Source organism: Somniosus microcephalus, chromosome 25, assembly GCF_052327205.1.
Source record: "Somniosus microcephalus isolate GS21.2 chromosome 25, FLI_Smic_1.0, whole genome shotgun sequence".
NCBI lineage: Eukaryota > Metazoa > Chordata > Chondrichthyes > Squaliformes > Somniosidae > Somniosus > Somniosus microcephalus.
Genome location: NC_141011.1, coordinates 44913404 through 44941335, shown reverse-complemented (window position 1 = coordinate 44941335; position 27932 = coordinate 44913404). Strand labels below are relative to the sequence as shown.

The 27932-nt window shown below is 46.6% G+C and overlaps 1 protein-coding gene across 4 annotated transcripts in view; it reads left to right on the top strand.

Annotated features, from left to right (window-relative positions):
* Positions 1 to 27932, top strand: part of LOC147100759 (protein polyglycylase TTLL10-like) — a 50035-nt gene that overhangs the window by 8119 nt on the left and 13984 nt on the right. For 3 of the 4 annotated variants that reach the window (XM_085967301.1, XM_085967304.1, XM_085967300.1), the window contains exons 2-9: positions 1068 to 1605; positions 5233 to 5310; positions 10012 to 10180; positions 11896 to 12014; positions 16217 to 16337; positions 20377 to 20462; positions 25077 to 25245; positions 26120 to 26291. In XM_085967301.1, the coding sequence (XP_085823427.1) occupies positions 1257 to 1605; positions 5233 to 5310; positions 10012 to 10180; positions 11896 to 12014; positions 16217 to 16337; positions 20377 to 20462; positions 25077 to 25245; positions 26120 to 26291 (1263 nt within the window). In that variant the 5' untranslated portion in view covers positions 1068 to 1256. The remainder of the gene's footprint in view (positions 1 to 1067; positions 1606 to 5232; positions 5311 to 10011; positions 10181 to 11895; positions 12015 to 16216; positions 16338 to 20376; positions 20463 to 25076; positions 25246 to 26119; positions 26292 to 27932) is intronic. The other variant, XM_085967302.1, reaches the window with a different exon arrangement.

Sequence of the window (27932 nt, the reverse complement as noted above, 5' to 3'; positions counted from 1 at the left end):
GCACAAAATCAAGGCTGACACTCCAGGTGCTGTCTTTCGGATGAGATATTAAACCGAGGCCCCGTCTGCCCACTCAGGTGGGTGTAAAAGATTATGTGGTTACATTACTGGATTAGTAATCCAGAGGTCTGAACTAATAATCCAGAGAATGTGACTTCAGTGGAGTTGGTCAAGGTCGTGAATTGTGGTGGGGGTTTCCTTTGCAAATTCAAATAAGGCACTTAATGCCTATTTCAGGCATGGGCCCTGAATGCTTATTTTCTTACCTACATCGATATGGCGGGCAGCGCACTCCTGGCTCATAATGAGCATGCGCTTCCTGGCCGCCATATTGGTGGCTTAGGAGACCATTTAGCGTCCGAAAAACCAGTGCTATGCGGTCGAATTTTCAGGGCATAGTGTGTTGGGGAGCCATGTTACTGATGAGTTACTGATTTCAATTGTTCTATTGTGGGGAACTGCCAAGCAAAGGTCAGGTGCCTTCCTCAAGGAAAGATGGAAAACCAGAGAGAGATTCATCCTGGTTCCGAGCAACACTGAAGCAGGTCACATGGTCAGGAGTGGCATAGGGAACCCCAAGAAAGGATAAGGGAGAAAATAACTTAGTATGGCCACTGCTGTACTGTAGAAAACGCGCAGCCTATGTGCACATAGAAAGGTCATACAAGCAATAGTGAGGTCAATGGCCAGATAATCTGTTTTATTGTTGTTGGGGGTTGAGGGATAATATTGACCAGGACACTGGGAGAATCCCATGTTTTTCTTTGCATAGTGCCATGGGATATTTTTCATCTAACTGAGAAGGCAGATGCGTCCTCAGTTTGACGTCTCCTCCGAAAGATGGCACCTCCAACAGTGCAGCACTCCCTCGAAACTGTACTGGAGCATCTGCCTAGATTATGTGCTCAAGACTCTGGAGTGGGTATTGAAACATCAGCCTTCTGACTCAGATGTGAGAGTGCTACCAACTGAGTCCAAGCAGAATGAAATGAATACCAATGCATTAATTGACGTGTTCTGTTATACAAAATATATCAAGTGTTCAGTGTCGTCTGTTTGCTTGCCAGCCATTGCCTTCCTGGCAAGAAGTCTATCTTCTCATTAGGGGATGGGGATGAGGCTGCAGAAGAAGAGGTTGACATTGAAAATTTAAATCTTAAGAAAAACCAAGCACTGGAAGATAACAAGGAAGAAACATCAGAAGAAATATTTAAGAGAGGCCTCAACAGTACCATGTGATCCTGCAAGTTCCCAGAATGAACCCTTATAGTCGAGTCAAATGGAGAGAGAATGAACTGAAGGCTGTCAAAAGACGTGACTGTGCTTTCAGAGCAAATGTACGTGAAGTGAATCTCTACGAGGATGTCCATGATGTACCATCCAAAGAATTACTTTATCTGGCCGATGGCACTGGGGTAAACGACAGTCGGGCAAGTGACAGCACTGAAGCTCGAAGGAACCAGTGTTTACCAGATCTAGCAAATGCATACACAGACAGAGCTGCAACTTGGGAAGGCAAGCTGGCGACAACTGCAGCAAACCTACAGAAGGGGAATAAGAAGCAACTACGGACTCAAGCAGCGGGATTTTCAAAATCCAGTAAAGGTGTGTTTACTCTTAGATTTACTTACCATGAATCCCCCTGTATACTTTTTGCATTATTCCCAGCCTTTGCCCTTGAATTCCTAGCAGTGCTGGGGATGCAGTGGAAGAGCAACAATGCACAGTTTGCCGAACACTATAATGGCATGGGTACAGGGTGGGGACTGCTGCACCCAAATCACAACATAGTTTGGATTGACAAGACAGCAAATACAGTTCGCTCCAGTTGAATGCTACACCTGTGGACAATGTTTAAGTGTGCAGTTAAAAAACAAAGTAAAACTCTCCACTTTGGAAATCCACTCTTTTATAAATATTATTAGCTGGGGGTGCCCGGCAGTGCCGAAGCTTTTTCGAGGGCATGTTGTTGTTGGAAGAGAGAGAGAGAGCGACTGGGGGGGGGGGTGGGGGGGGGCGGAAGAGAGAGAGAGAGCGACTGGGGGGGGTGGGGGGGCGGCAGAGAGAGAGAGAGCGACTGGGCGGGGGGGAAAGAGAGAGAGCGCGACTGGGGGGGGAAGAGAGAGAGCGAGTGGGGGGAAGAGAGAGAGCGAGTGGGGGGGAAGAGAGAGAGCGAGTGGGGGGGAAGAGAGAGAGCGAGTGGGGGGGAAGAGAGAGAGCAAGTGGGGGGGAAGAGAGAGAGCGGCTGGGGGGGAAGAGAGAGAGCGCAGCTGGGGGGGAAGAGAGAGAGCGAGTGGGGGGAAAGAGAGAGAGCAAGTGGGGGGAAGAGAGAGAGCGACTGGGGGGGAAGAGAGAGCGACTGGGGGGGGAAGAGAGAGAGCGACTGGGGGGGAAGAGAGAGAGCGACTGGGGGGGAAGAGAGAGAGCGACTGGGGGGGAAGAGAGAGAGGGACTGGGGGGGAAGAGAGCGACTGGGGGGGAAGAGAGAGAGCGACTGGGGGGGGGAAGAGAGAGAGCGACTGGGAGGGGAAGAGAGAGAGCGACTGGGGGGGAAGAGAGAGCGACTGGGGGGGAAGAGAGAGCGACTGGGGGGGAAGAGAGAGCGACGGGGGGGGAAGAGAGAGCGACTGGGGGGGGAAGAGAGAGCAACTGGGGGGGGAAGAGAGAGCGACTGGGGGGGGAAGAGAGAGTGACTGGCGGGGGAAGAGAGAGTGACTGGGGGGGGAAGAGAGAGCGACTGGGGGGGGAAGAGAGAGCGACTGGGGGGGGAAGAGAGAGCGCGGCTGGGGGGGAAGAGAGAGCGCGGCTGGGGGGGAAGAGAGAGCGCGGCTGGGGGGGAAGAGAGAGAGCGGCTGGGGGGGAAGAGAGAGAGCGAGTGGGGGGAAGAGAGAGAGCGAGTGGGGGGGAGAGAGAGAGCGAGTGGGGGGGAAGAGAGCGAGAGCGAGTGGGGGGGAAGAGAGAGAGAGCGCGAGGGGGGGAAGAGAGAGAGCGAGTGGGGGGGAAGAGAGAGAGCGAGTGGGGGGAAGAGAGAGAGCGAGTGGGGGGGAAGAGAGAGAGCGAGTGGGGGGGAAGAGAGAGAGCGAGTGGGGGGGAAGAGAGCGAGCGAGTGGGGGGGAAGAGAGAGAGCGAGTGGGGGGGAGAGAGAGCGCGAGTGGGGGGGAGAGAGCGAGAGAGACTGGGGGGAGAGAGAGAGCGAGAGAGACTGGGGAGAGAGAGAGAGCGAGCGAGACTGGGGGGAGAGCGAGAGAGACTGGGGGGAGAGAGAGAGCGAGAGAGACTGGGGGGAGAGAGAGAGTGAGAGAGACTGGGGGAGAGAGAGAGAGACTGGGGGGGAGAGAGAACGAGAGAGACTGGGGGGGGAGAGAGAGCGAGAGAGACTGGGGAGAGAGAGAGCGAGAGAGACTGGGGGAGAGCGAGAGAGACTGGGGGGAGAGCGAGAGAGACTGGGGGGAGAGCGAGAGAGACTGGGGGGAGAGAGAGAGCGAGAGAGACTGGGGGGAGAGAGAGAGCGAGAGAGACTGGGGGGAGAGAGAGAGCGAGAGAGACTGGGGGGAGAGAGAGAGCGAGAGAGACTGGGGGAGAGAGAGAGCGAGAGAGACTGGGGGGAGAGAGAGATCCAGTGAGTTCACCCGTCCTAGACGGGTGGCTCCTGATTGGAAGTTCTGTCCCTTTATGTTTAGTTATCGGGGATGGGGGATTGGCCGTCAGGATGTGCTCGCCTCATCCTTCAGCTAATTTCATTCCCCGTGCGCCAACCATCGGGTTTCCGTCACACTTCCGGCAAAGTTACGGCGGAGGAGCAGAGCAGCTCCCAGGAAAATTCTGACCTGGCGGCACATTTAGACCAGGCGGAAAGATTCCCACGCGGGTGAGTTGTGTCGCCTTTATGCCAATGGAAGAAGATTCGCTCTAGCCGATGGTCTGGAGACGTGAGTTTCCTGGGTCAGCTCATTTGCACGTCCATTGGCATAAAATAGGTGTTATCTGCTGAGCTGCATGGAAATGATAGTGTCTCCTTTAACAGGTCGGTTGTGGCTGATCGTTATTGCAGCTGCAGACTGGGGGAACTAGCAGGGAAATAGAGACCAGTGCTTGGCTCGCTCACTTGGCTGTCAGCTAACTTGGTTGCATGCCGCGTGAAATTTCTTTTCCTGCCACTTTTCCAGAGCATCTACCACAGGAGCAGCTGCCACATGCAGCTGGGCCTGGCGTGCAGGCAGAGACAAAGAACCTCACCCATCACCTCGCTGACCTACAAGGCTCCAGCTCCCCAGGGCATCAGATGTAAAATTCTCATTTTTGTTTTCAAATCCCTTCATGGCCTTACCCTTCCCTAGCTCTGTAATCTCCTCCAGCCTTACAACACTACCCCTGAGCTCGCCGTTCCTCTGACTTTAACCTCTTGTTCCCCCCCCACCCCACCTTCGCTCCACCATTCCCTCCCTAAACCCCTTTGCCTCTCTACTTTCTTCTCCGTCTTTAAGCCCCTCCTTAAAACCCAGCTCTTTGACCAAGCTTTTGATCAACCCTCCCAATATCTCTTTCTTTGGCCGCGACCTCCATTTTTGCCTGTTTACGCCCCTGTGAAGCTCCTTTGGACTTTCTTCCACATTAAGGGCCAAGGCTTCTTCGGCAGCACCTCCCAAACCCGTGACCTCTACCAGCTAGCAGGACAAGGGCAGCAGGTGTATGGGAACACCACCACCTCCAAGCTCCCCTCCAAGCCACGCACTGTCCTAACTTGGAAATATATCGCCGTTCCTTCATCGTCACTGGGTCAAAATCCTGGAACTGCCTCCCTAATACACCACACGGACTGCAGCGGTTCAAGAAGGCGGCTCACCACCACCTTCTCAAGGGCAACTAGGGATGGGCAATAAATGCTGGCCTTGTCAGCAACGCTCACATCCCATGAATGAATGAATTAAAAAAGGCACCATATGAACACAAGTTGTTGTTGACATTATGCTGAAAACACCACAGAAATTCTCCCCTGACATGTTTTGAAAAGTCACTTTTGAGAAGTTTAAGCACCGTGCTATCAAAAGGGACAATAGATTCATAAAATGTACATGTGAATATTTTTTGGCCAATTAAACAATCGTAAGCAAAATGACAAGACATGAAAGATCCAGGCAAGGAGTTTTATTTCTGTGGTGTCATGAGGGGGGAGTGACCTGCAAAAGGAAAATTGTGTGGTTCATGTGGGAAAACTAACCAATTTTTGCACAGTGCCGACAGAAAAAGAACCAGAGCACAGCCGAAATGGCAGAAGGCAGAAAGAGCAAAATCAGGAGCGTATCATGGGACGTAAGTAATAGTGGTCAGAAAGAGGAGAAACACCTATTTCATCTAAAAGGGAAAAACCGAGCTCAGTGTGAAGTGAAGATGAAACAAGTGTATGATAGATTGGCGCTGAACTGGCAAATGTAGAATTTGATTCTGCGTCTGCCTGGAATATGATTGCTGAGTACCGCCCCAAGGAAGTTGAGTGGAACACTGGCTCGAAGATGAGACAACTCAGTGAAGCTGTGGCTCCCATTATGGTTTTGCCGGTGCTTGATAACTTCTTGGGAATGCTAAATTATATGATCAGAATGTGCTGCTGAAATTGGCATAGATGCAATGATCTTGCAAGTGGAACTGGCTTATTTTCAGTTTTTATTAAGAACTCAGTTCCACGCACGCAACAATGCAAATGTTCAAAGCTTTTAGTAGGCATGACATGGGTTTTTAATCATTGCTGTGTCTAAAATCTTGCTAACATAGGAACGTAGAAACATAGAAGATAGGAGCAGGAGTAGGCCATTCGGCCCCTCGAGCCTGCTCCGCCATTCAATGAGATCATGGCTGATCATTCAATTTCAGTACCCTGTCCCTGCCTTCTCCCCATATCCCTTGATCCCTTTAGCCTTAAGAAATATATCCAACTCCTTCTTGAATATATTTAATGAATTGGCCTCCACTGCCTTCTGTGGTAGAGAATTCCACAGGTTCACCATTCTCTGGGTGAAGAAATTCCTCCTCATCTCTGTCCTAAATGGCTTACTCCTTATCCTTATACTGTGACCCCTGGTTCTGGACTCCCCGGCCATCGGGAACATCCTTCCTGCATCTAGTCTGTCCAGTCCTGTTAGAATTTTATACGTTTCGATGAGATCCCCTCTCATTCTTCTAAACTCCAACGAGTTTAAGCCCAATCGACCCAATCCCTCCTCATACGTCATTCCTGCCATCCCAGGTATCAGTCTGGTGAATCTTCGCTGCACTCCCTCCATGGCAAGAACATCCTTCCTCAGATAAGGATGCCGAGTCCAGCAATGCCACTTTAAGCAAGGTCTTTGTGACTGACGGGCATCACCACCAGCATCATTGTGCATCATGGGGACTAGGTTAAAGATGATATGGCTTCGGAGGAAGATGAAACCCACTTTTCCAATTTAATAGAATTCAGAACCAACTTCCTCAGCATTGCAACAAACATTGCGGAGGCCACCTCTCGCGAGCAGCCCAACAATTTCCCAGGTTAGTGTTTCAGCCTTTCTGTCACTGTGCTGCTGAATGGCCGCCTGGTACAACATCACCATACATCTCTCCGTGATGCCCAGCTGTGAACCTCAAACTGCAGTGTCTCCAGCCCAAGCTTACATCGGGCCTACCGTTAGAAAATATCAAAGATTCATTATCCTTGCCATTGATTGAATTACACTCAAAATCGGGGGAAATTCTAACCCAACCCGCCCATCTGGAAACTGATGGGATCGGGTGGAACGTTGGTTTTGCACCCCACCCAATATCGCTCTCTCTTGACTTCGGGGCGGGTAAAAAACCAGTGTCGCACCCAATCCCGTCAGTTTCCCGACGGGCGGATTAGGTTAAAATTGACTCCTGTTGTTTGGGGGAACTCGTTGCATAGGTTGGGACATTTTCAATGAAGTCATAACACACTCCACATGAGATAAGTGTCAGTTTGTAGGAGAGTGCCAGTCTGTCAAGGTAAAATATTTAATCTTACAAAGAATGCAGACAAATGACTATGCTATTCCATTATCAGTGTCAGCCATGGCTCAGTTGGTAGCACACTCGCCTCTGAGCCAGAAGGTTGTGGGTTCAGGTTCCACGCTAGGGACTTGAGCACATAAAGCTAGGCTGACACTCCAGTGCAGTGCTGAGGGAGTGCTGCGCTGTCGGAGGTGCCGTCTTTCAGCTGAGACGTTAAACCGAGGCCCCATCTGCTCTGTCAGGTGGACGTAAAAGATCCCACGGCACTATTTCGAAGAAGAGCAGGGGAGTTGTCCCCAGTGTCCTGGGCCAATATTTATCCCTCAACCAACATAACAAAAACAGATTATCTGGTCATTATCACATTGCTGTTTGTGGGAGCTTGCTGTGTGCAAATTGGCTGCTGTGTTTCCCAGGTTACAACAGCGACTCCACTTCAAAAGTATTTTATTGACTGTAAAGCGCTTTGAGACGTCTGGTGGCCGTGAAAGGCGCTATAGAAATGCAAGTCTTTCTTTCAAAGTTTCTTGTACCTTTGTAGGTTACAAGATCTTGTTGGGTTTTAATGACATCATAAACTATGCACGTGTGAATACCATCAAGAATCCAAGACTCTCTTACATCCTTGTACAGCCGTTTTAAAAATCTGTGTAATTAGGACAATTTAATCCTAGGGGCCCTCTTCCTTACTTTTGACAGCAAAGTTGTGGTGGTGATTATCTGACTTTACAATGTGCATGCCCGAATTTCTGATATGTGCTGTTGGCAGATGAGCTTCCCACTGATAGCACATACTCGAGAAATTACCTCATGTACGTCCTCTCACTAATACTAAGTGCCACTGGGACCAGCAGCTTTTATCATGCAGCTTGTGTTGTTGGACAAAGGATTACAAGACCACACTTGTAACTGTCGCCTTACAGATGAATATTATTTTACTAAGAAGTATGCCAGTTTTAATTGAACCCAACAATCATCAAGGGTGTAGAAAGTACATTCATGCCACTTGTAGGCCCAGCATTGATGTAGGTTTTTTTTTCCAACTTTCCAATTTTCTTCCAATCCCTCATCTCCTGAAGGTGTTGGCTTCTCACTGGAGGTGGTTCCACAGGTGGTTGTGCTGTCCAGTATCTTCCTCAAGTGGCCATTATTCATGCGTGAGCCTTAACGATGAGCGTCAGCAGGCTATCTGACTGTAGACAGCATCACAACAGAGCCTGATCCTACCCTCACCTGACATCCACACAATAGGCACTCCCCGGTAAGGCTTGTTGTATTGCAGTCAGGAGTGGGACACCATGACTGATTTCTCTTTCAAAATCCAAGGACATGCAACTTATAATAAAGCCAATGTGGCTTCCTGTGGCGGATTAACTATCTCAGCACAAAGCCGGGATTGACCATCCTCATCTGTAGGCCTCTGGAATCGAGCTTTGTTTCTGAGCCACCAGGGCAACTTGGAGAGATTGTGGACAACAAGAGTCTTACAATTAATAGATAACGCTGTCCTCCTCTTGCCTTGATGCTGTTACAATCTTTCTTGTAAAGTCCCTTTTCCCTGTCACATTCTGCTTACATCACAAAGGCTCCTCTGTCTGTCACCACATTGTCACTGATCCCAGAGACTTGAAGTTTGATTGAAAAAATGAATTAATAGACAAATGAATACGGTCGGGGCATGCGGAGTCAGGGGACAAGTAGCAGAATGGATAGCTAGCTGGCTGCAAGACAGAAAGCAGAGAGTAGGGGTAAAGGATAGCTATTCAGAGTGGCAGAAGGTTGAAAGTGGGGTCCCACAAGGATCAGTGCTGCCTGGGACCACTGTTGTCCACAATTTGTTTTAATGATTTAGACTTTGGAATCAAAAACACAATTTCTAGATACGTGGATGACACCAAATTGGGGGGAATTGTCAATACTGAGGAGGACTGCAACAAATTACAAGAAGACATTAATAAACTTGAAGAATGGGCATATAATTGGCAAATGAATTTCAACACAGATAAGTGTAAGGTATTGCATTTTGATAAGAAAAATAAGGAGGTCACATATTACTTGGAAAATAAGAATCTAAATGGGGTAGAGGAGCAAAGGGCTCTGGGAGTACAAATACACAAACAGGTTAATAAGGGCATAAAAAAGGCAAACCAAGCACTAGTGTTTATTTCCAAAGGGAGAGAATTGAAAAGTAGAGAAGTTATGCTAAACTTGTATCGAACCTTGGTGAGACCACACTTGGAGTAATGTGTACAGTTCTGGTCGCCATATTATAATAAGGATACAGAGGCACTGGAGAGGGTGCAAAAAGTATTTTCAAGGATGATACCAGAAATGCGAGGTTATATCTTTCAGGAAAGGATGAACAGGCTGGGGCTCTTTTCTCTTGAAAAGAGAAGGCTGAGGGGTGACCTAATTTAAAATTATGAAAGGTTTTGATAGAGTACACAGAGAGTGTGTTTCCACCTGTGGGGAAGAGCAAAACTAGAGGCCATCAATATAATATAAGATAGTCACCAAGAAATCAAATAGGCAATTCAGAAGAAACTTCTTTACCCAGAGTTCCACATTCTAGCCACTTTGGGTAAAGCAGTTTCTCCTGAATTCCCTATTGGACTCTAGGGGAATCAAGGGAAAATGGGGATCGGGCGGGAAAGTGGAGTTGAGGTCGAAGATCAGCCATGATCTTATTGAATGACGGAGCAGGCTTGAGGGGGCCGAATGGCCTACTCCTGCTCCTATACCTTATGTTCTTATGTTATATTTTGTGGTTTTTTGTTTACGTTATGCACAAAATAGCAGACAGTTTGAATCAAATCATGTCACAAGAGCGAGATGGAGATTGGCAGCACCAATCACAAAGGCATTGTACCACAATTGGTTCTAATGACTATGGAATGAAAAATTGGGGTTAATTGATTTTAAAGCTTGTGAAAATACTCAAGTCTTGTAAGCTTCTCCTAAACTCTTATTGCTCTGTCTCCCTCTGAATTGCCCCATCCTACACTGCAGGAACTGATGCTTCACATCCCAAGTCTGAAAATGCAAGGCTTCGTAACAACATCTCTCATCAGAAAACAAGAGGCGACGTGAGCCCCAGGCCCATCAAATCCAGGAAGGTGGATGACTACAAAGATTATAGGCCGATCTTCTATGTTTCAGGCACAAATGGAACTGACCTGTATGTATAAAAGTAGAGTTTCATTTTAAGTTATTGAACAATGCAGCTTGCCATGTCTTTCATTGTATTTCACTTACTCCCATTCAATCCATGGATAATTAAAGTCACCCATTATTATAGCCCTGTTATTCCTGCATTTTTCTGTAATGTGTCTACATATCTCTTCCTCTATCCCCTTTCCGCTGTTCAGTGAGTCTATAATATACAGTAGAGTAACAGTTCCCTTTTTATTCCTTAATTCTAACCATATAGATTCAGCTCTTGCACCTTTCCCCCTGTCTTATCCCCATGGTCTAGTGCTGTAATGGAATCTTTGATTTGCGCAGACACCCCTTCTCCCTTTTTTCCTACTCAATCCTTTCTGAATATTTCTTAACCAGTAATACTCAGCTCCCAGTCCTGTCCTAGCCTAAGCCATGTGTCTATTAATTCTTATGATATCGTACCCCATAGCAATTTGTGTCTTAGCTCACCAATTTTATTCACAACTCAAACTCCCCTCTGTTTTTTTGGTAATCATACTCGGTTTACTCTGCCTGCCAAATAATCTGTTTTTTCCGATACTCCTTCCCTTCCCGTGCAAGCGCAGGAGATGCAAAACCTGCCCCTATACCTCCCCCCTTCCCACTGTCCAGGGCCCCAAACACCCCTTCCAGGTGAAACAGCAATTTACTTGTACTTCTTGCAATTTATTCGCTGCTCACGATGTGGTCTCCTCTACATTGGGGAGACCAAACGCAGATTGGGTGACCGTTTTGCGGAACACCTCCGTTCAGTCTGTAAGGGTGACCCCAAGCTTCCGGTCGCCTGCCATTTCAATTCACCGTTCCATTCCCACTCTGACCTCACCGTCTGCGGCCTCTTGCATTGTTCCACAGAAGCTCAGCATAAACTCGAGGAACAACACCTCATCTTCCGATTAGGCACTTTACAGCCTTCCGGACTCAACATAGAGTTCAACAATTTCAGATCATAACCTCGGCCTCTATTATATTTTTATATTTTTTATCCACACTTTTGGTTTGTGCCTTTTCCTGTTTTTTTCTCTCTCCCACACGGCAGCTGTCTTTCGCTCTGCCAGCGCATTTCACACTTCATCCAGAGCCATTGTTTGTTTCTTTACCTGTCCTATTACCATCGCATCTCACCTTGAATATCTCTTAATGTCTCTTCTTTCATCCCCTCCCCCATTTCCCAGCCCCCAAACTGCCTTTTAATCTGTTTCATTTCCTGCCTTTTTTTCTCAGTTCTGTAGAAGGGTTTCGACCTGAAACGTTGACTCTGTTTCTCTCTCCACGGATGTTGCCTGGCCTGCTGAGTTTTTCCAGCATCTTCTGTTGTTATTTCTCCTTCCCTTTTGCTCTTCTTTCTAGATTTTTTCATCTTGTTCTTTCCCTTCTCTGCTCTATCAGTTTAAACCCTCCCCCCACAGCACCGTTCACTGTCCCAGCGAGGACATTGGTTTCAGCCCTCTTCAGGTGAAGCCTGTCCATCCTGTACAGGCCACCCATCCCCCTGCCCCAGAACTAGTCCTAGTGTCTCCCAGGAATGTGAAGCCACTCCCTCCAACACCTTCTTCCCAGCCAAGCGTTTAACTCCTTTCCTCAACTCTTGAATTCAATGGGGTAAAGGGACACAAGGAGGATGGCATCATTCGGTTTGTTCAGCATCCACTCTTGCACATTGAGACGTTAAATTATTTCATTTTAATACAGAGTCATCAACTTTTGTGAGAACAGGGGTTGGAAGCGAATCTACGACAACGACAGAGATGACTACTTATTAAAATGGTGTGAAATAAATATATCTGCCAACTTCCAAAACTTCCAAGAAGGTAAAGGGCTGTCCGAACGATTTAATACAGGAGCTGTCATAAGTTTTTTTTCCCACTTGTCGGGGCGGGGAAGAATGCACGTTCTCCCTTACTTTCTAAAACTGATGCTGTATATAAGTGGAAATTCTTTCTTTCTTTCTATGACCCTCTGATATAAGACACTTAGGGCTGGATTTTGATACTGGAGGCGTGTAGGAGGCGGGACTACAACTTTCGGGGTTGTAGTGCCGCCTCCATCAAGTTGTGGCCAACCCACTCGATTTTCACTTGATTGACCTTGTTGAGCCCACCCAGCGGGCTCAGCAGGCCAATTAAGGGCCACCCGGCAACAGGTGACATCACAGATTGACATTTCATCTGTCAAGAGCTTTTGACAGATGAAATATCAGCGTTTGACAGCTCTTTGAATCTGTCAAACACTGACAATCTGTACTCCAAGTTAATTCCTTCCTCTCAGGCTGATTTAGAGATGTCTCCAGAACAGAAAGCTGAATGCTGCAACTTTTGACAGCTCGCGGCCATTCTGCTTTCTGTGCTGGTGAGATGAGGGACTCCCGAGACCTGAAGGAAGGAAGGCTGTAAAGGTAAGTAAAGGTAATTAAACTTCTTTAAACACTTTACACACACCAAACACACTTACCTCTACACTCATGCACCCATCACTCACCTGAACACCGGACATCTCGAACGGTCCGCCTCGCTAACTTGACGTGGTTTGGAGCCGTTGAGAATCCCACACTTCAGGGATAAAAATAGGGATTAGGCTATTAGGCAGTTAATTGGCACTAATCCCCTTCCCGCCTCGGGGAGGCGGCTCCCAGCACAGGTCGGGTATCCGCCTCCTTTGAAACTGGCATGGAGGCGGGTTGGGGGCGGGATGGGTTCGTGCCCCCCGATTTCGCGATTTTAACCCCCCACACACCTCCAATCCCCCCTCCACGGCCCAATGAAAATCCTACTCTTAGTGTACAGCTTCTTCGCAATTTGAGGTATCATATGAAATTCACTCTCATTAACATGTGTTTCCCTCTAACCTGGCATTTTCCTGTCCTGCCCTGCCCTGCCCCGAAGGCAGTCAAGACATGATTCGATAATCACCAGCATCCTGTGTCCCTCCACCGTGCCCAGCTAGCCGGCCATTCTTCAATCAGATAGTGACCAGAGTTACCACAGAGTATCATGGCTTTCCCTTTCCTCGTCATCATCCGATATCCACACACATGCGGTTTGCAGCCAGCTACACTGGGTGGTAATCAGCAGTCGGAATCCTGGCCGATACTTTTCCACTTTTCAGGCCACAGGCACTCAGATCAGTTTTAATGGCAACTAACTTAGTACAGATCAAGTACATGGGATCTTCCTCATGTATATGCCTCAGGATCGTACCAGTAGCATCCTTTTATATGCACCTCACATTTTTGTAAGACTGTCCCTGGCATATAGACAAGAGTAGTCAAAAGAAGAAAAAAAAAGAGACCAATACATGGTGCATCAAAGGACTCTTGGGCCGCGATTTCCTCTACCTCGGCGGGTCTGTGGCGGGCAACATCGGTGGTGGGTCCTGGTCCCGCTGTTGGCTCCAGCCCACAGTGTAAAATGATTTTCCCTTGATTGGGCTTGTTAAGCCCACCCAGCACGTTTGCCAGCCAATTAGAGGAAGCGGGTATGATGACGTCACTTGATGACGAGGCATCAGCTGGTTTCCTTAAAGGGACCATGCGCAAATTGATCTTGACAGTTGTACTGTCAGTGTTCTACAACATTGAGGTGCTGCAAACACCGACAATCACTGCACAAAGGTGCACGGCTGCACCCAGGTTCTCCCATGACTCCCTCCATATGCTTATGGAGGGAGTCACAGCATGCAGGGGGGTCCTCTTCCCTTCCAATGGGCGGAAGAAACCGCCCCAGGAGATCAACGCAGCCTGACTGCAGATTGCACAGGAGGTAAGAAGCAGGGATGTCGTCAGGAGGACCAGGCTGCAGTGGTGCAAACCTTTCAAAGATCTCAGTAGATCACAAAATGTTACTGCAAAGCCACACTCAACCTCATCCTGCTGTGCCACTCATCACATCCCCATTACTCTGCCTTCCCTATCCTACTCCTGCACATCCTTACTCACACCAACTTACCTTGCACCTCCACCCATCCCTCTCTATCTACATTATCACTTCCCCATCTCACTAGCCACCCCTCACACTCACCCTCATCCTAGTGCAATCATACCAACTAACTACACAAAAGGGCAGGCACTTGGGTGTTTTATCCAATGTTTATGTAAAGTTTCTGTTAATGTGGTGTCATACATTGAAACCTTTATTTTAAACACTTTGCATTCTTGGACAGATTTGTGTGCTCCTTTGGAAGTGGCTTAGTGAATTGCAGTGAATGGTGAGACATAATGGTCATGAGTGTGAAAGGAATGGCTTGGGCATTGTAGGAATGCTTTATGGTGTTGGTGTGAGGTGGTGCCAACCTGGTGCATTATGTGGCAGCCAGGGTGTACAGCATCAAGTGAAGTAACTCTGGCCATGGTGAGGCCATCCCTGACATCCTGGGTAGCAATGTGGTCGGGTGATTGCGGAGCACGTTGGTGTTGTTGTTGCTGATGCTGGTGTGCCCGGTGATGCTGGTGTTGGGACTGATCGTGGTGGGATTCTGAGGACCAAGGTGAGATAGTTTCAAGGGCACCAATGCTGATGTAATAGATGGCAGGTGAGGTTGAGATGACAGAAGCAATCTGTCAGTGGTGAGAGAGGTTTCTCCAATGAGGTGACACTGGATAGAGAGTTTGCTCCAAACATTTGCAACCTGCATAAAGCTCAATCTGGCTTCCAAATGCAGCAAACAACAACTTCTGAGCTTGGAAAGTGAACAGCTGTGAGATGGGAGCTTTTATAGCACATTTGCTGCTGTCAAGTAATGAGATGATCCCATGCTGATCCAACTCCCGACCTCCTTACCTGACTTGATCCCCGAGCAGTGTGGACCCGGTGGGTGACCTCGCAAAATGGTACGGTGAGCTCAAAATACTGTTTAATGGGCTATTAACAAGGTCATAATGACCTAAATTGCCTCCCCTGCCGCTGCGTGTCGGGTCTGTTCAGCTCTGATAGACCCGACATCTGGGAAAGTAGCATGGTGGCGGGATGACAGCGGGTTCTCGCCACCAAACGCGCCCGCAGAGCCCCCGAAAAACTCCCCCCTTAGTACAGGAAACTTTGTGCTATCCGGCACCAACGGGACAGAGCTGTTGCCGTTCCCTCAAAACTACCGGACAAACCAGCGCTAATGTTGAAGCATACGGAGCTTTTCATCTCCGTATCTGACAACAAACACTGTTGCTTAGCAACAGCTTCTAAACAGTCGGCTCGTACCTTGGAAGTGTCTCTGTAGCTTAGCAACAGCTTCAGAGAGACTTTCCAGAGCCTGACTATTGAAAAAAACCATGAGAAAGCCACGAGAAGAAAAAAAAACTAACAAAACGGCTCCTGATTTTTGCCGGTGGCTCGATCTTGCCGGACACTTAGCCTCCGGATAACACAAAGTTTCCTGTATATCAAGGACACCAATACAGTGTATATCAGGAAAAAAGAAATACTTGCATTTGTATAGCACCTTTCACAACCACCAGACGTTCCAAAGCACTTTACAGCCAATGAAGTACTTTTAAAGCGTAATCACTGTTGTAATATAGGAAACGTGGCAGCCAATTTGAGCACAGCAAGCTCCCACAAACAGCAATGAGATAATCTGTTTTTTTATGTTGATTGAGGGATAAATATTGGCCAGGACACTGGGGATAACTCCCCTGCTCTTCTTCAAAATAGTGCCATTGGATCTTTTACGTCCACCTGACAGAACAGACGGGGCCTCGGTTAACGTCTCATCCAAAAGACGGCATCTCCGACAGTGCAGCACTCCCTCAGCACTGCACTGGAGTGTCAGCCTAGATTTTTATGCTCAAGTCTCTGGAGTGGGACTATGAACCCACAGCCTTCTGACTCAGAGACGAGAGGGCTACCCACTGAGCCACAGCTGACACTGTGCCTAATACAGCGCACAGGAAGTGGCCAGGGACATCCAGGAATCTTGGGAATTTTGAGGCTTGTAAACATTTATTATTTCCTAAAACTGTATAATGTGTATTGTTGATTGTCTTCTCTAATGCTTATGGCTTTTGTTTCTGTCATTGTGACAGGTAAGCAGCTATTAAACCAGATCCCAAACAGCAAACTCCTGACCACCAAGGTTGGCCTCTGTTCTTCCCTGAAGATCTATGAGCAGACAGTAACTAAATATGCAAATATTATATATCCAAGGTAAGTGAATTCGTTCCCTCCATTTTTCCATAATTACAACCATTTGCATTTATATAGCCGACTTCAAAGAAGAAAAATGCCCCAAGGCGCTTCATAAAGATGTGAGAAAAAATGGACATGGCACTAACAAAGAAGAGTTTAGGCGGGCTGACCAAATATTGCTCAAATAATTCAATTTTAAGGAGGCAGAGGAGCTTAGGGAGGGTATTCCAGAGAGTGGGAAGTAGGAGGCTGAAGGCATGACCATCACTGGTGGAGCAAAGGAAGAGGTCATGCACAAAAGGCTGGCATTAGAGGGCCGTTGTGTGGCTGGGGCAAGTTACAGAGATTGAGCGGGTGACACTATGGAGGGATTTAAAACACCAGGATCAGAATTTTAAATTTGCAATGCACTGCCTGCAAAGTGGTGGAAGCAGATTCAATGGTAACTTTCAAAAGGGAATTAGATATATACTTGAAAAGGAGAAATTTGCGGGGCTATGGTGAACAAGCAAGGGAGTGGGACTAATTGGATTGCTCTTTCAAAGAGCCGGCACAGGTATGGTGGGCTGAATGGCCTCCTTCTGTGCTGTATGAATCTACTATTTTATGCTTTCGATTTGAAAGCAGCAGGTCAGAGGTTTTAAAAGAGCATTGTGCATCTATGGTGCCTCGCAGCTGATAAAATGGCTTGGTCAATGCCCCGGGCTGCGACTGCACAAACTGATATGTGGTCCTACTGTTTGGTTCCTGAGGAGGTTGGCGGAGCTCCACCAGAGCATATGATTGTATTATTCATATGTTATATTTTACTTTATCCCATGTAATATTTGGAGGGATATCCACTATTGTTCTGTCTCAAATGGCTTTCCAGGCACCCTTGTATCTTTGACGTGCACCTTCATTAAGGGAGCTTGTAAATCCTGACTTCAAAGGGAAATACAGCTTAAAAATTGGAAGAAAGAACTTGCATTTATATAGCACCTTTCACGAACACAGGACGTCCCAAAGCGCTTTACAGACAATTAACAACAATTTGTATTTATATAGCGCCTTTAACATAATAAAACATCCCAAGGCGCTTCACAGGAGCGTTATCAAACAAAAGCAAAATTTGACACCAAGCCACATATGGAGATGTTAGGACAGATGACTAAAAGCTTGGGCAAAGAGGTAGGTTTTAAGGAATGTCTTAAAGGAGGAAAGAGAGGTGGAGAGATTTAGGGAGGGAATTCCAGAGCTTAGGATCTAAGCAGCTGAAGGCACGACTGCTAATGGTGGCGCAATTAAAATCAGGAATGTTCAAATAGGCGGAGTGCTGAGATCTGGGGAATTATAGAGCTGGAGGAGATTACAGAAATAAGGAGAAGGGAGGCCATGGAGAGATTTGAAAACAAGAATGAAAATTTTAAAATCGAGGTGTTGCTTAACTGGGAGCCAAACATGCACATTTCAGATCTCCACAGCTGAAACTTATCTTGTATAAGAACATAAGAACATAAGAAGTAGGAGCAGGAGTAGACCATACGGCCCCTCGGGCCTGCTCCTCCATTCAATAGGATCATGGCTGATCCGAACCTAGACTCACGTCCACTTCCCTGCCCGCTCCCCATAACCCCTAATTCCCTTATCTGGGTTGTTTCCATAACAAAAGGCATCTTTATGTTAGCCTGGCTCACAACCCCCTACTAGGAGCACCGGTCGACTGCCTTTAGTTTGGCTCTTGCCATTCGACCTATCTGGCTTCAATGGCCCTACTAGGAGTTATACTCCCGCCGGTGTAGCTCTCGGGGTCATAGGAGCACGCAAACCATCCCACCATGTCAAGGCGCAGTCTCTAGGTTTTAATTATACAATGGCACAGTCCAGGGGCATAACAGTAGAACCCCCTTGTGATCTGAACTGGATATTGTGTCTTTCACACCTGCCCTCAGATGGACTTCTCTGATCTTTCTGAAGGCAGACTGAGGTAAGACGTAAATCATTAAACTGCTTTCTTTCACAGACTGAACGTGAGCAACAGTCGAAGCAAATTCCATTTAGCTCAATTTCACTTATTTGCTCGAAAAGAAGGGGAAAATAATAAACCATGTGCCCTGCCCGTTTTGTGAGATGATGTGCTTGCTTTTGGCATCACCTTGCTTTCAGACTATTTCTAACTGCAAAAACTGAATTTTTAGCTTCCAGCTCAGGGCCAAGAGCTTGTTCTCTGTTCAAAGCCTGATTGTCCCTGGGTCCCTTTGCCCCATTTATCTGTTCATTCTGGCCCCAGGGAGCAGATGTGCAGCATCTCTGACACCTTCCCCATGCAGGGATTCACCAGTAGGCCCATCCACCAAACTGGCTACCACTTCCTCCAGGACTATATTGCCTGCCGACTCCTCATGCCGTGACCATGTGAATCGAATCACCCACACCATTAATTGTTCAGTCACCTGAGATGAGATGACAAATTGCTGAACATCTCTGGTCCTCCTGGCCGATGGACCTGGGATGAGACAGTAGATCCTGGTTGGAGCAGTTTCAAAAAACCTGGGTGTAGCGCTATCCCCCAAACTGGCTCCTCTGTCTTTATCGCATATTCTGCAATGCCTGCAAACCGTGGCTTTCTTTTGATCTGTGCAAATTCATTTTGTTTGAGAACACAAACTGAAACATAACGCAATCCCAAAAATCCATTGCGCGAAGAAAAAAATAAAATCATCAAAAATCCTGAATCGTGAAAAACACAAATTCTGGGAATTTCCTCCACGTGCTCTCCTGGGTGACCGTGGTAACTTTGGTTGACTGGGGATCTCCCTCGATGTTCTGTCCAAGCTACAGCGGCTGATCTGGGAAAGGGCTGAGGGGATTCCTGGGGAAATGCTCTCATTGGCGTCTTTAGGCTGGAGTTTGGGGTTTGTGTCATGTGCCGATCCTGAAACAAATGCTGGCTGTGTGAACTGTAGAATTGTGAAGATTTACTGCTGCTGAAACAGGAGGTGGACCATTCATCTGGTTATTAATATTTGGTTTGATATTTTAATTTAAGGAACATCTGCTCTGCTTTGCCCATTTCAATGGAACATGTCTGTGGCAACAATTGTTCGTGTGCAGTTGAATTAAACAATTCCACCTGCAGATGTTTAAAATAATTAGTATAAGGTGAATTATTTGTAGGCAATGAATAATAAAAGTAGGAGAGAACGTGGTATTCACTGGTTTGTGGTATATTTGAATACAGGTGTAAGCGAGGCACTTCAGCACTGCATTGTCACACTTATTGGTTGCTGCAGGGCACAAATCTGATTGGTTCAGAATCAAACGTTTGTATTCCTGATGAAAATGTAGCTCACCACATTTGAGGATTTGTTTATTCTTCTGAGTTTTGAGGTTGCAAATGTCTGCTTTCCCCAATTCCTGTGTTCTTGCAAACTGCTCTCCTTCCCCACCCCACCCCTCCTCACCTCCGCCACCCCACTTCCAGCCCTAATGCTTCATTCACTCTCTCCGGCCTGACCCTGCATTTCCTTCCCAATCCTTGGCTTTCTTCTGCTAGTTATGGTGCCTTCCTCAGTACCATTAAAGTATTGTTTTTTTTTTGCTGAGGACAGTGCATTATGATAAGCAGATGAACCACAGATTCATACAGCAACAGAAGAAGGTCCATCGTGTCTGTGCCGGCTCTTTGAAGGAGCTATCCAATTAGTTCCACCCCCCTGCTCTTTCCCCGTAGCCCTGCAAATTTTTCCTTTTAAAGTATGTATCCAATTCCCTTTTGAAAGTTACTATTGAATCTGCTTCCACTGCCCTTTCAGGCAGCGCATTCCAGATCACAAGAACTCGCTCTTAAAAATCTCTCCTCTGGTTCTTTGGCAATTGCCATAAATCTGTGTCCTCTGGTTACCAACCCTCCTGCCAGCAGAAACAGTTTCTCCCTATCTACTCTAGCCAAGCCCATCGTAATTTTAAACGCCTCCATTAAATCTCCCCTTAACCATTTTGGCTGTGAAATGCTTTGGGACATCCTGAGGCTGTGAAAAATGATACGTAAATGCAAGTTCTTTTTTTCTCTCTCTAGATTCATGAAAATGGAAGAGTTTTATCCTGAAACGTATCGCATGGATGTGAAAAGTGAACGTCTAGCTTTCTTTAAAATTATGGAAGGTACTCTTTCCTTTTTGCCATTCTGCGATATTATTTCCCCCTCACCATATATCCCCAACCCTACAGGGTAAGTCGTGATATTCATTTTAATGATGTATCCAACAGGTTTGGGGCTCCAATATTCCGTTTCTCCTTTTTGCAGACATGTCTTACCTGGCTTTCGCCCTTCCATGGGACAATCCATAGGAACAGGAGGAGGCCATTCAGCCCCTCGAGCCTGTTCCACTATTCAGTGAGATCGTGGCTGATCTGTATCTTAACTCCAGCCACCTGCCGTAGCTCTACATCCCTTAATGCCCTTGTCCAGTAAAAATCTATCGATCTCTGATTGAAAATGAACAATTGAGCTAGCATCTGCTGCACTTTCTGGGCGAGAGTTCCACACTCCTACCACTCTTTGCGTGAAGAAGTGTTTCCTAACTTCTCTCCTGAATGGCCTGGCTCTGATTTTAAGGGGATGTCCCCCTTGTCTGAGACTCCCCCACCAGCAGAAAATGTTTCTCTCTATCAATTCCTTTCAAAATCCTAAAAACCTCAATCAAATCCCCCTCAACTTTCTATATTTGTGGGAATACTAGCCTAGTTTATGTAATCTCTCCTCGTAATTTAACCCTTGGAGCCCTGGTAACATTCTGGTGAATCTGCGCTGCACTCCTTCCAAGGCCAATAAATCTTTTCTAAGGTGCGTTGCCCAGAGCTGTACACAGTACTCCAGATGTGGTCTAACCAGGGCTTTGTGCAGCTGTAGCGAAACTTCCTCCCCTTTACAGTCTAGCTCTCTAGTTATAGAGGCTAACATTCCATTAGCCTTTTTGATTTTTTTTTTGTACCTGACTGCTACATTTTAGTGATCTATGTACATGGACCCCCTAAATCTCTTTGGTCCCCCACTGTTCTTAGCTTTTCACCATTTAAAAATACTCAGATTGATCCTTTTCTGGTCCAAAATGGTTGATTTCATACTTATCTGCGTTGAAATCCATCTGCCACAGTTATGCCCACTCATTTTAATCTATCAATGTCGCTTTTTAATATAATGCTCCCGTCTACACTTCTTACTCTGCCACCAATCTTTGTGTCATCGGCAAACTTGGATATACGCCTCTCTATCGTGTTATCTAAATCATTAATAAATATAGTGAATAGTTGAGGCCCCAGCACAGGTCCTTGTGGGACACCACTAGTCACTTCCTTCCAATTTGAGTACATACATGGGTATCCCTACTCTCTGTCTTCTAACCAATCTCCTAACCAGGTCAATAATTTGCCTTCAATTCCATGAGCTTTAATTTTAGCTAACAATCTTTTATGTGGAAGCTTATTGAATGCCTTCTGGAAGTTCACACAAACTACACCCAAAGTCTACTACTTTAGTTACTTCCTCAAAAAATTCAATTAGGTCCCGGCTGAGAACTCACCACAAGAGTATAGTGCTGTCTTTTCCGTGGCTTGGCTCATTGTCACTGCAGAGTGCTGGGACACCAGGGTCGCCCTAACCAGGCGGTTACAGCCACTATCCAAGTTACTAGCTCCACGATTTTTATGAACTATTAACACATTTTAAAATGTTGGAGGTGCAGAGGGTTGTGTGATTGGTACAAAGGTCATTGCTTGTTTTCAAATCCCTCCATGGTCTCACCCCTCCCTACCTCTGTAACCCCCTTCACACTAAAACCCTCCGAGACCTCTGCGCTCCTCCAATTCTGGCCTCTTGCGCATCCCCGATTTTAATTGCTCCACTATTGGCGGTCGTGCCTTCAGCTGCTCTAAGCTCTGGAATTCCAAGGTCAATAATTTGCCTTCCATTCCATGAGCTTTAATTTTAGCTAACAATCTCTTATGTGGAACCTTATCGAATGCTTAAACCTCTCCACCTTTCTTTCCTCCTTTAAGGTTCTCCTTAAAACCTACCTCTTTGACCAAGCTTTTGGTCATCTGCCATAATATCTCCTTATGGGGCTCGGTGTCAAATTTTGTTTGATAAAGCTCCTGTGAAGCACCTTGGGATGTTTTACTATGTTAAAGGCGCTATATAAATGCAAGTTGCTGTTGTTGTTGACTCAATGCTAGTTTTGTGCCGTAGCCTTATGCCTGTAGGAACCTGAGTTTTTCATAGGACCCTTACAGCTTGCAGACAGTGCAGACTTTCATCCTACCAGTCTTGGCTGAATTTGAATCTTGGTCCTGGAAAGGAAAAGCAAATGTTGAACCCATTGCACCCATAGGTACTAACTTAGGGGGAACCGAGGGTGCAACTGCTCCCCCAAACAATACATGCCTTGGAGGTGGTGCAACGAAGGTTCACTAGATTGATTCCTCGGACGAGAGGGCTGTCCTATGATGAGAGATTGAGTAGAATGGGCCTATACTCTCTGGAGTTTAGAAGAATGAGAGGTGATCTCATTGAAACATACAAGATTCTGAGGGGGATTGACAGGGTAGATGCTAAGAGGTTGTCTCCCCTGGCTGGAGAGTCTCGAACTAGGGGGCATAGCCTCAGGATAGGGGATCGGCCTTTTAAGACTGAGATGAGGAGGAATTTCTTCATTCAGAGGGTTGGAATCCTCTGCCCCCAGAGGGCTATGAATGCTGAGTCGTTGAGTATATTCAAGGCTGAGATAGATAGATTTTTGGACTCTAGGGGAATCAAGGGATATGGCGATCAGGCGGGAAATTGGAGTTGAGGTCGATGATCAGCCATGATCTTATTGAATGGCGGAGTAGGCTCGAGGGGCTGTAGAGCCTACTCCTGCTCTTATTTCTTATGTTCTTATGTTTTCTTGGGTTTGTCCTGAATTGTCCTTGCCAATCCTTTAAGGGTGCATTTTTATTCTGTTTAGCAATGCCCCTGGGAAGTGGTATCGTTGCATCATGCTGACACTAAACTTGCCCAGTGACAATCCAGAGTTAAGGCCTGACCTGATTTCTCCAGGGAGTCTCACTCCACTTTGTGCCCTGACTCTGGAATTAGTGTGAATGCACCTGGAAAGGCATTTCTCTGCTGTGTCCGGGCAGGTTCGATTGAAGGTTCTCACCAGAAATGGTAACGTTTCTCTTGCAAATGCGGATGGGTTTGCTCTACACGCCCAGTATTTTCTGTCATGTTTCAGGTGTCAGCTGTGGCTCAGTGGGCGGCACTCTCGCCTGAGTCAGAAGGTGGTGGGTTCAAGTCTCACTCCAGAGACATGAGCACAAAAATCCAGACGGACAGTGCTGAGGGACTGCTGCACTGTCAGAGGCGCCGTCTTTCGAATGAGATGTTAAACCAAGGCCCCGCCTGCCCTCTCAGGTGGACGGAAATGATCCCGCGGTACTATTTGAAGAAGATCAGGAGGAGTTGTCCCAGTGTCCTGGCCAATATTCATCCCCCAGCCAACATTTGAAACAGATGATCTGGTCATTATCAGATTGCTGTTTGTGGGAGCTTTCTGTGCATAAATTGGCTATCATGCTTCCTACATTACAGCAGTGATTATTTTACAAAAGTACTTCATTGGCTGGAAAGCGCTTTGGGACATCCTGAGGCTGTGAAAGGCGCAGGTCTTTTCTTTCTTTATTATGTTCTCTTCAAACAGGTGTTCGGGGGTGATCCGACTCCCAGTCCTTGAATAGTTTTCTGATACATTGCTTTAGACGAGCACTTGAACGAGGAATCGGAAGGCTTCCCGAACTCATGCATCCATAACCCAGTCTGGGTAATAGAGGGGGAACAATGTGAATAAGAAAGCAAAGCCTCCACAGTTGGCCTGGTGGTGTAGTTCAGCACGGGACAATAAGACATGAGTCTGAAATGGTAACGGTTATGCTCCCATTTCATGTGAAGCCCCTTTCCTCTGCTTGGTGCTTTTCTCTGTGATGCCACAGTCATGCCCTGCATTGCGCTACATCATCAGGCTATTTTGAGGAGCTCTGAGTTACTCGATCTGTAGTTAATCATATTCCAATTGTAGAAGAACTTTTCCACCTCATCTATTATCTCATTTCTCTTAGGTACTCCTTGTATCTCAAATGGTCTCCTGCATTACAATCTGCTACATTACAATCTGCTGCATTACATTCTGCTGCATTTCAACCTGCTGCATTTCAACCTGCTGCATTACAACCTCCTGCATTACAATCTGCTGCATTACAATCTGCTGCATTACAATCCCCTGTATTACAATCCCCTGTATTACAACCCCCTGCATTACAATCCCCTGAATTACAATCTCCTGCATTACAATCTCCTGCATTACAACCTCCTGCATTACAATCCCCTGAATTACAATCCCCTGTATTACAATCTCCTGCATTACAACCTCCTGCATTACAATCTCCTGCATTACAATCCCCTGCATTACAACCTCCTGCATTACAATCCCCTGCATTACAATCTACTGCATTACAATCTCCTGCCTTACAATCTCCTGCATTACAATTACTGGTAATCCATCCCATAGCATTGGACAATCCAAATGAAATTTTGAAGTCGTCTGCCCCCTAGTCAGCTCTTAATGGGGTTCTGTGGAATGAGATGAATAAAACAGAGACTGCTGTAATTAACTGCTTGCCGATCATTGGGAAGCATTATTTCCTTCCGCTGAGGTTTTGTTTCCCGTGTTTCTCTCCATGCAGATGGGCCGATTTGGATTTCGAAACCTGCCGGATCTAACCTGGGCCGAGGAATCTTCCTCCTGAAGTGCCACAATGACTTCCTGGACTTCCGTGCGAAACTGGAAAAAGTGCAGCAGATTCCTTGCTGCAGGATGTACTATGGTTTACCCATCAACAGAATAGTGCAAAGGTAATTAAGAGCAATCGCAATATAAACAAAGCTGCAAGTTATGTAGCCGGATTAGATCCAAAAGGGGATCTTGAATACCATTTAATTACAGTAATGCCAAACCCACCGTCTCATAAATCAAGAGACAAAATCTTAAAACTCGTGAGATTTGGTATAGAAATCTATTTTTCTCCCAACCCAACCCCTCGCTAACCTTTGCTCCCGGACAGGAAGTGCATTCTACGACCTTTGCTCCCGGACAGGAAGCGCATTCTGCGACCTTTGCTCCCGGACAGGAAGCGCATTCGGCTGTCACTAACAGATTACTGACATAAGAAATCGGAGCAGGAGCAGGTGGATCGGTGGCCCCGCTGTCGTGTCACTCTCAGGCTGGCCTCGCTCAGCTTTTGACCATTACTCTTTGCGGAACATAACCTCCTCCGGCGCGGCAACCCTCCGGTATCTCGGCGCTCCTCCAATTCGGGCATCTTGCACATACCCCATTTTAATCACTCCACCATATTTCACATAGAGTTTTCAGACGCATTTGTGTGTGCAAGAAAATCAGAAAGAAAATCTTCTAAGATTGATTTTATGAAGGCATGTTCCCAGCAGGGAGTCTTACCCATTGGGAGTGCATACTGGGTAATTGTGGGCTCGGTCCAAACCATTTTCCCATGGAAAAATCATGGGGCATTGTGCCCGCGATTTCCTGGGATGTGCTTCCAGCGGGAGATGTTCTGAAACATTTGGAAAATCAGCCCACAGATGTGCGCGAAAGAGGAAAAGTCTGGCATTGGTCCAGATGGAAGCACTAGAAATGAAATATCTGTCCGATACTGCAAAAACCTATCTGTAGAATTGTGCTAAAATGCCTGTGCTTTTATCCAAACAGATATCTGCACAAACCTCTACTTTTGGATGATAGAAAGTTTGATGTCCGCTCCTACCTCCTGATCGCCTCCACCTCACCTCATGTGATCTTCTTTTGTCATGGTTACGTCAAATTGACATGTAACAAATATGATCCATATTCTGATGACCTGACCAGCCACCTGACCAATCAGGTAAGTTGAATGTGGGGGAAATGCCTTCCTTCCATCTCCCTTGTCAGAATTTATGAATCAGATTATTATCTGAACGGCAATAGATTGGGAGAAATGGAAGTGCAACGAGACCTGGGTGTCCTTGTGCACCAGTCGCTGAAGGTAAGCATGCAGGTGCAGCAGGCGGTTAAGAAGGCAAATGGTATGTTGGCCTTCATAGCGAGAGGATTCGAGTACAGGAACAAGGATGTCTTGCTGCAGTTGTACAGGGCCTTGGTGAGACCACACCTTGAGTACTGTGTGCAGTTTTGGTCGCCTTATCTGAGGAAGGATGTTCTTGCCATGGAGGGAGTGCAGTGAAGATTCACCAGACTGATACCTGGGATGGCAGGAATAACGTATGAAGAGAGATTGAGTCGATTAGGCTTATATTCGCTAGAGTTTAGAAGAATGAGAGGGGATCTCATTGAAACTTATAAAATTCTAACAGGACTAGACAGACTAGATGCAGGAAGGATGTTCCCGATGGCGGGGGAATCCAGAACCAGGGGTCACAGTCTAAGGATAAGGGGTAAGCCATTTAGGACTGAGATGAGGAGGAATTTCTTCACCCAGACAGTGATGAACCTGTGGAATTCTCTACCACAGAAGGCAGTTGAGGCCAACTTATTAAATATATTCAAGAAGGAGTTAGATATATTTCTTAAGGCTAAAGGGATCAAGGGATATGGGGAGAAAGCAGGGACCGGGTACTGAATTTGGATGATCAGCCATGATCTCATTAAATGGCGGAACAGGCTCGAGGGGCTGAATGGCCTACTCCTGCTCCTATCTTCTATGTTTCTATGTTTCTAAAATATTAGGAGGGGGTCATGAAGTAAAATGATAATGTTGAGTTGATTTTTATATTTTCGAGTCTTTTTAAAATCTTCTTACGCTGATTATTAGCTGTCATATCTTGGATCACTCATGGGTGAGTTCCAACTCCCCAAACTTTCGAGAGCGACTCCCCGTTCCCTGAGATTTAGATGAGTGCCGGGGAGAATGAACAGCCAATCCTGCGTCATAATTGCTTTTAGGTTCTGGACTATTTTATGCTTCCGCAAGATCTCATCAGCAGTCTTTCAAAGCAGTCGAGATTCACATCAGACCTCATTTGACGTGTAAAATATCAAGTGAATGCTTTCAACTAACCATGAAATAGCGAATAATGTAACAGTGATATAATGGAGTTATATATTTATAGTCAAAATCCCTCCATGGCCCCGGCCCTCCCTATCTCTGTAACCTCCCCCAGCCCTACACCCTTTGAAATCGCGGTGCTCTTCCAGTTCTAGCCTCTGCCACATCCCCGATATCCTTCACTCCACTAGTGGCGGCTGTGTCTTCAACTGCCTGGGCCCCAAGCTCTGGAATTCCCTCCCTAAACCTCTCCGCCTCTCTAGCTCGCTCTCCTCCTCTAAGATGCTCCTTAAAACCTACCTCTTTGACTATGCTTTATGTGGCTCGGTGTCAAATCTTGTTCGATTACGCCCCTGTGAAGCGCCTTGGGACGTTTTACTATGTTAAAGGCGCTTTATAAATACAAGTTGTTGTTGTTGAAGTCTTTTATCTAACTCCTAGATTAGTCAAAATAATAAAAGGCTGTACTTCGAAGAACAA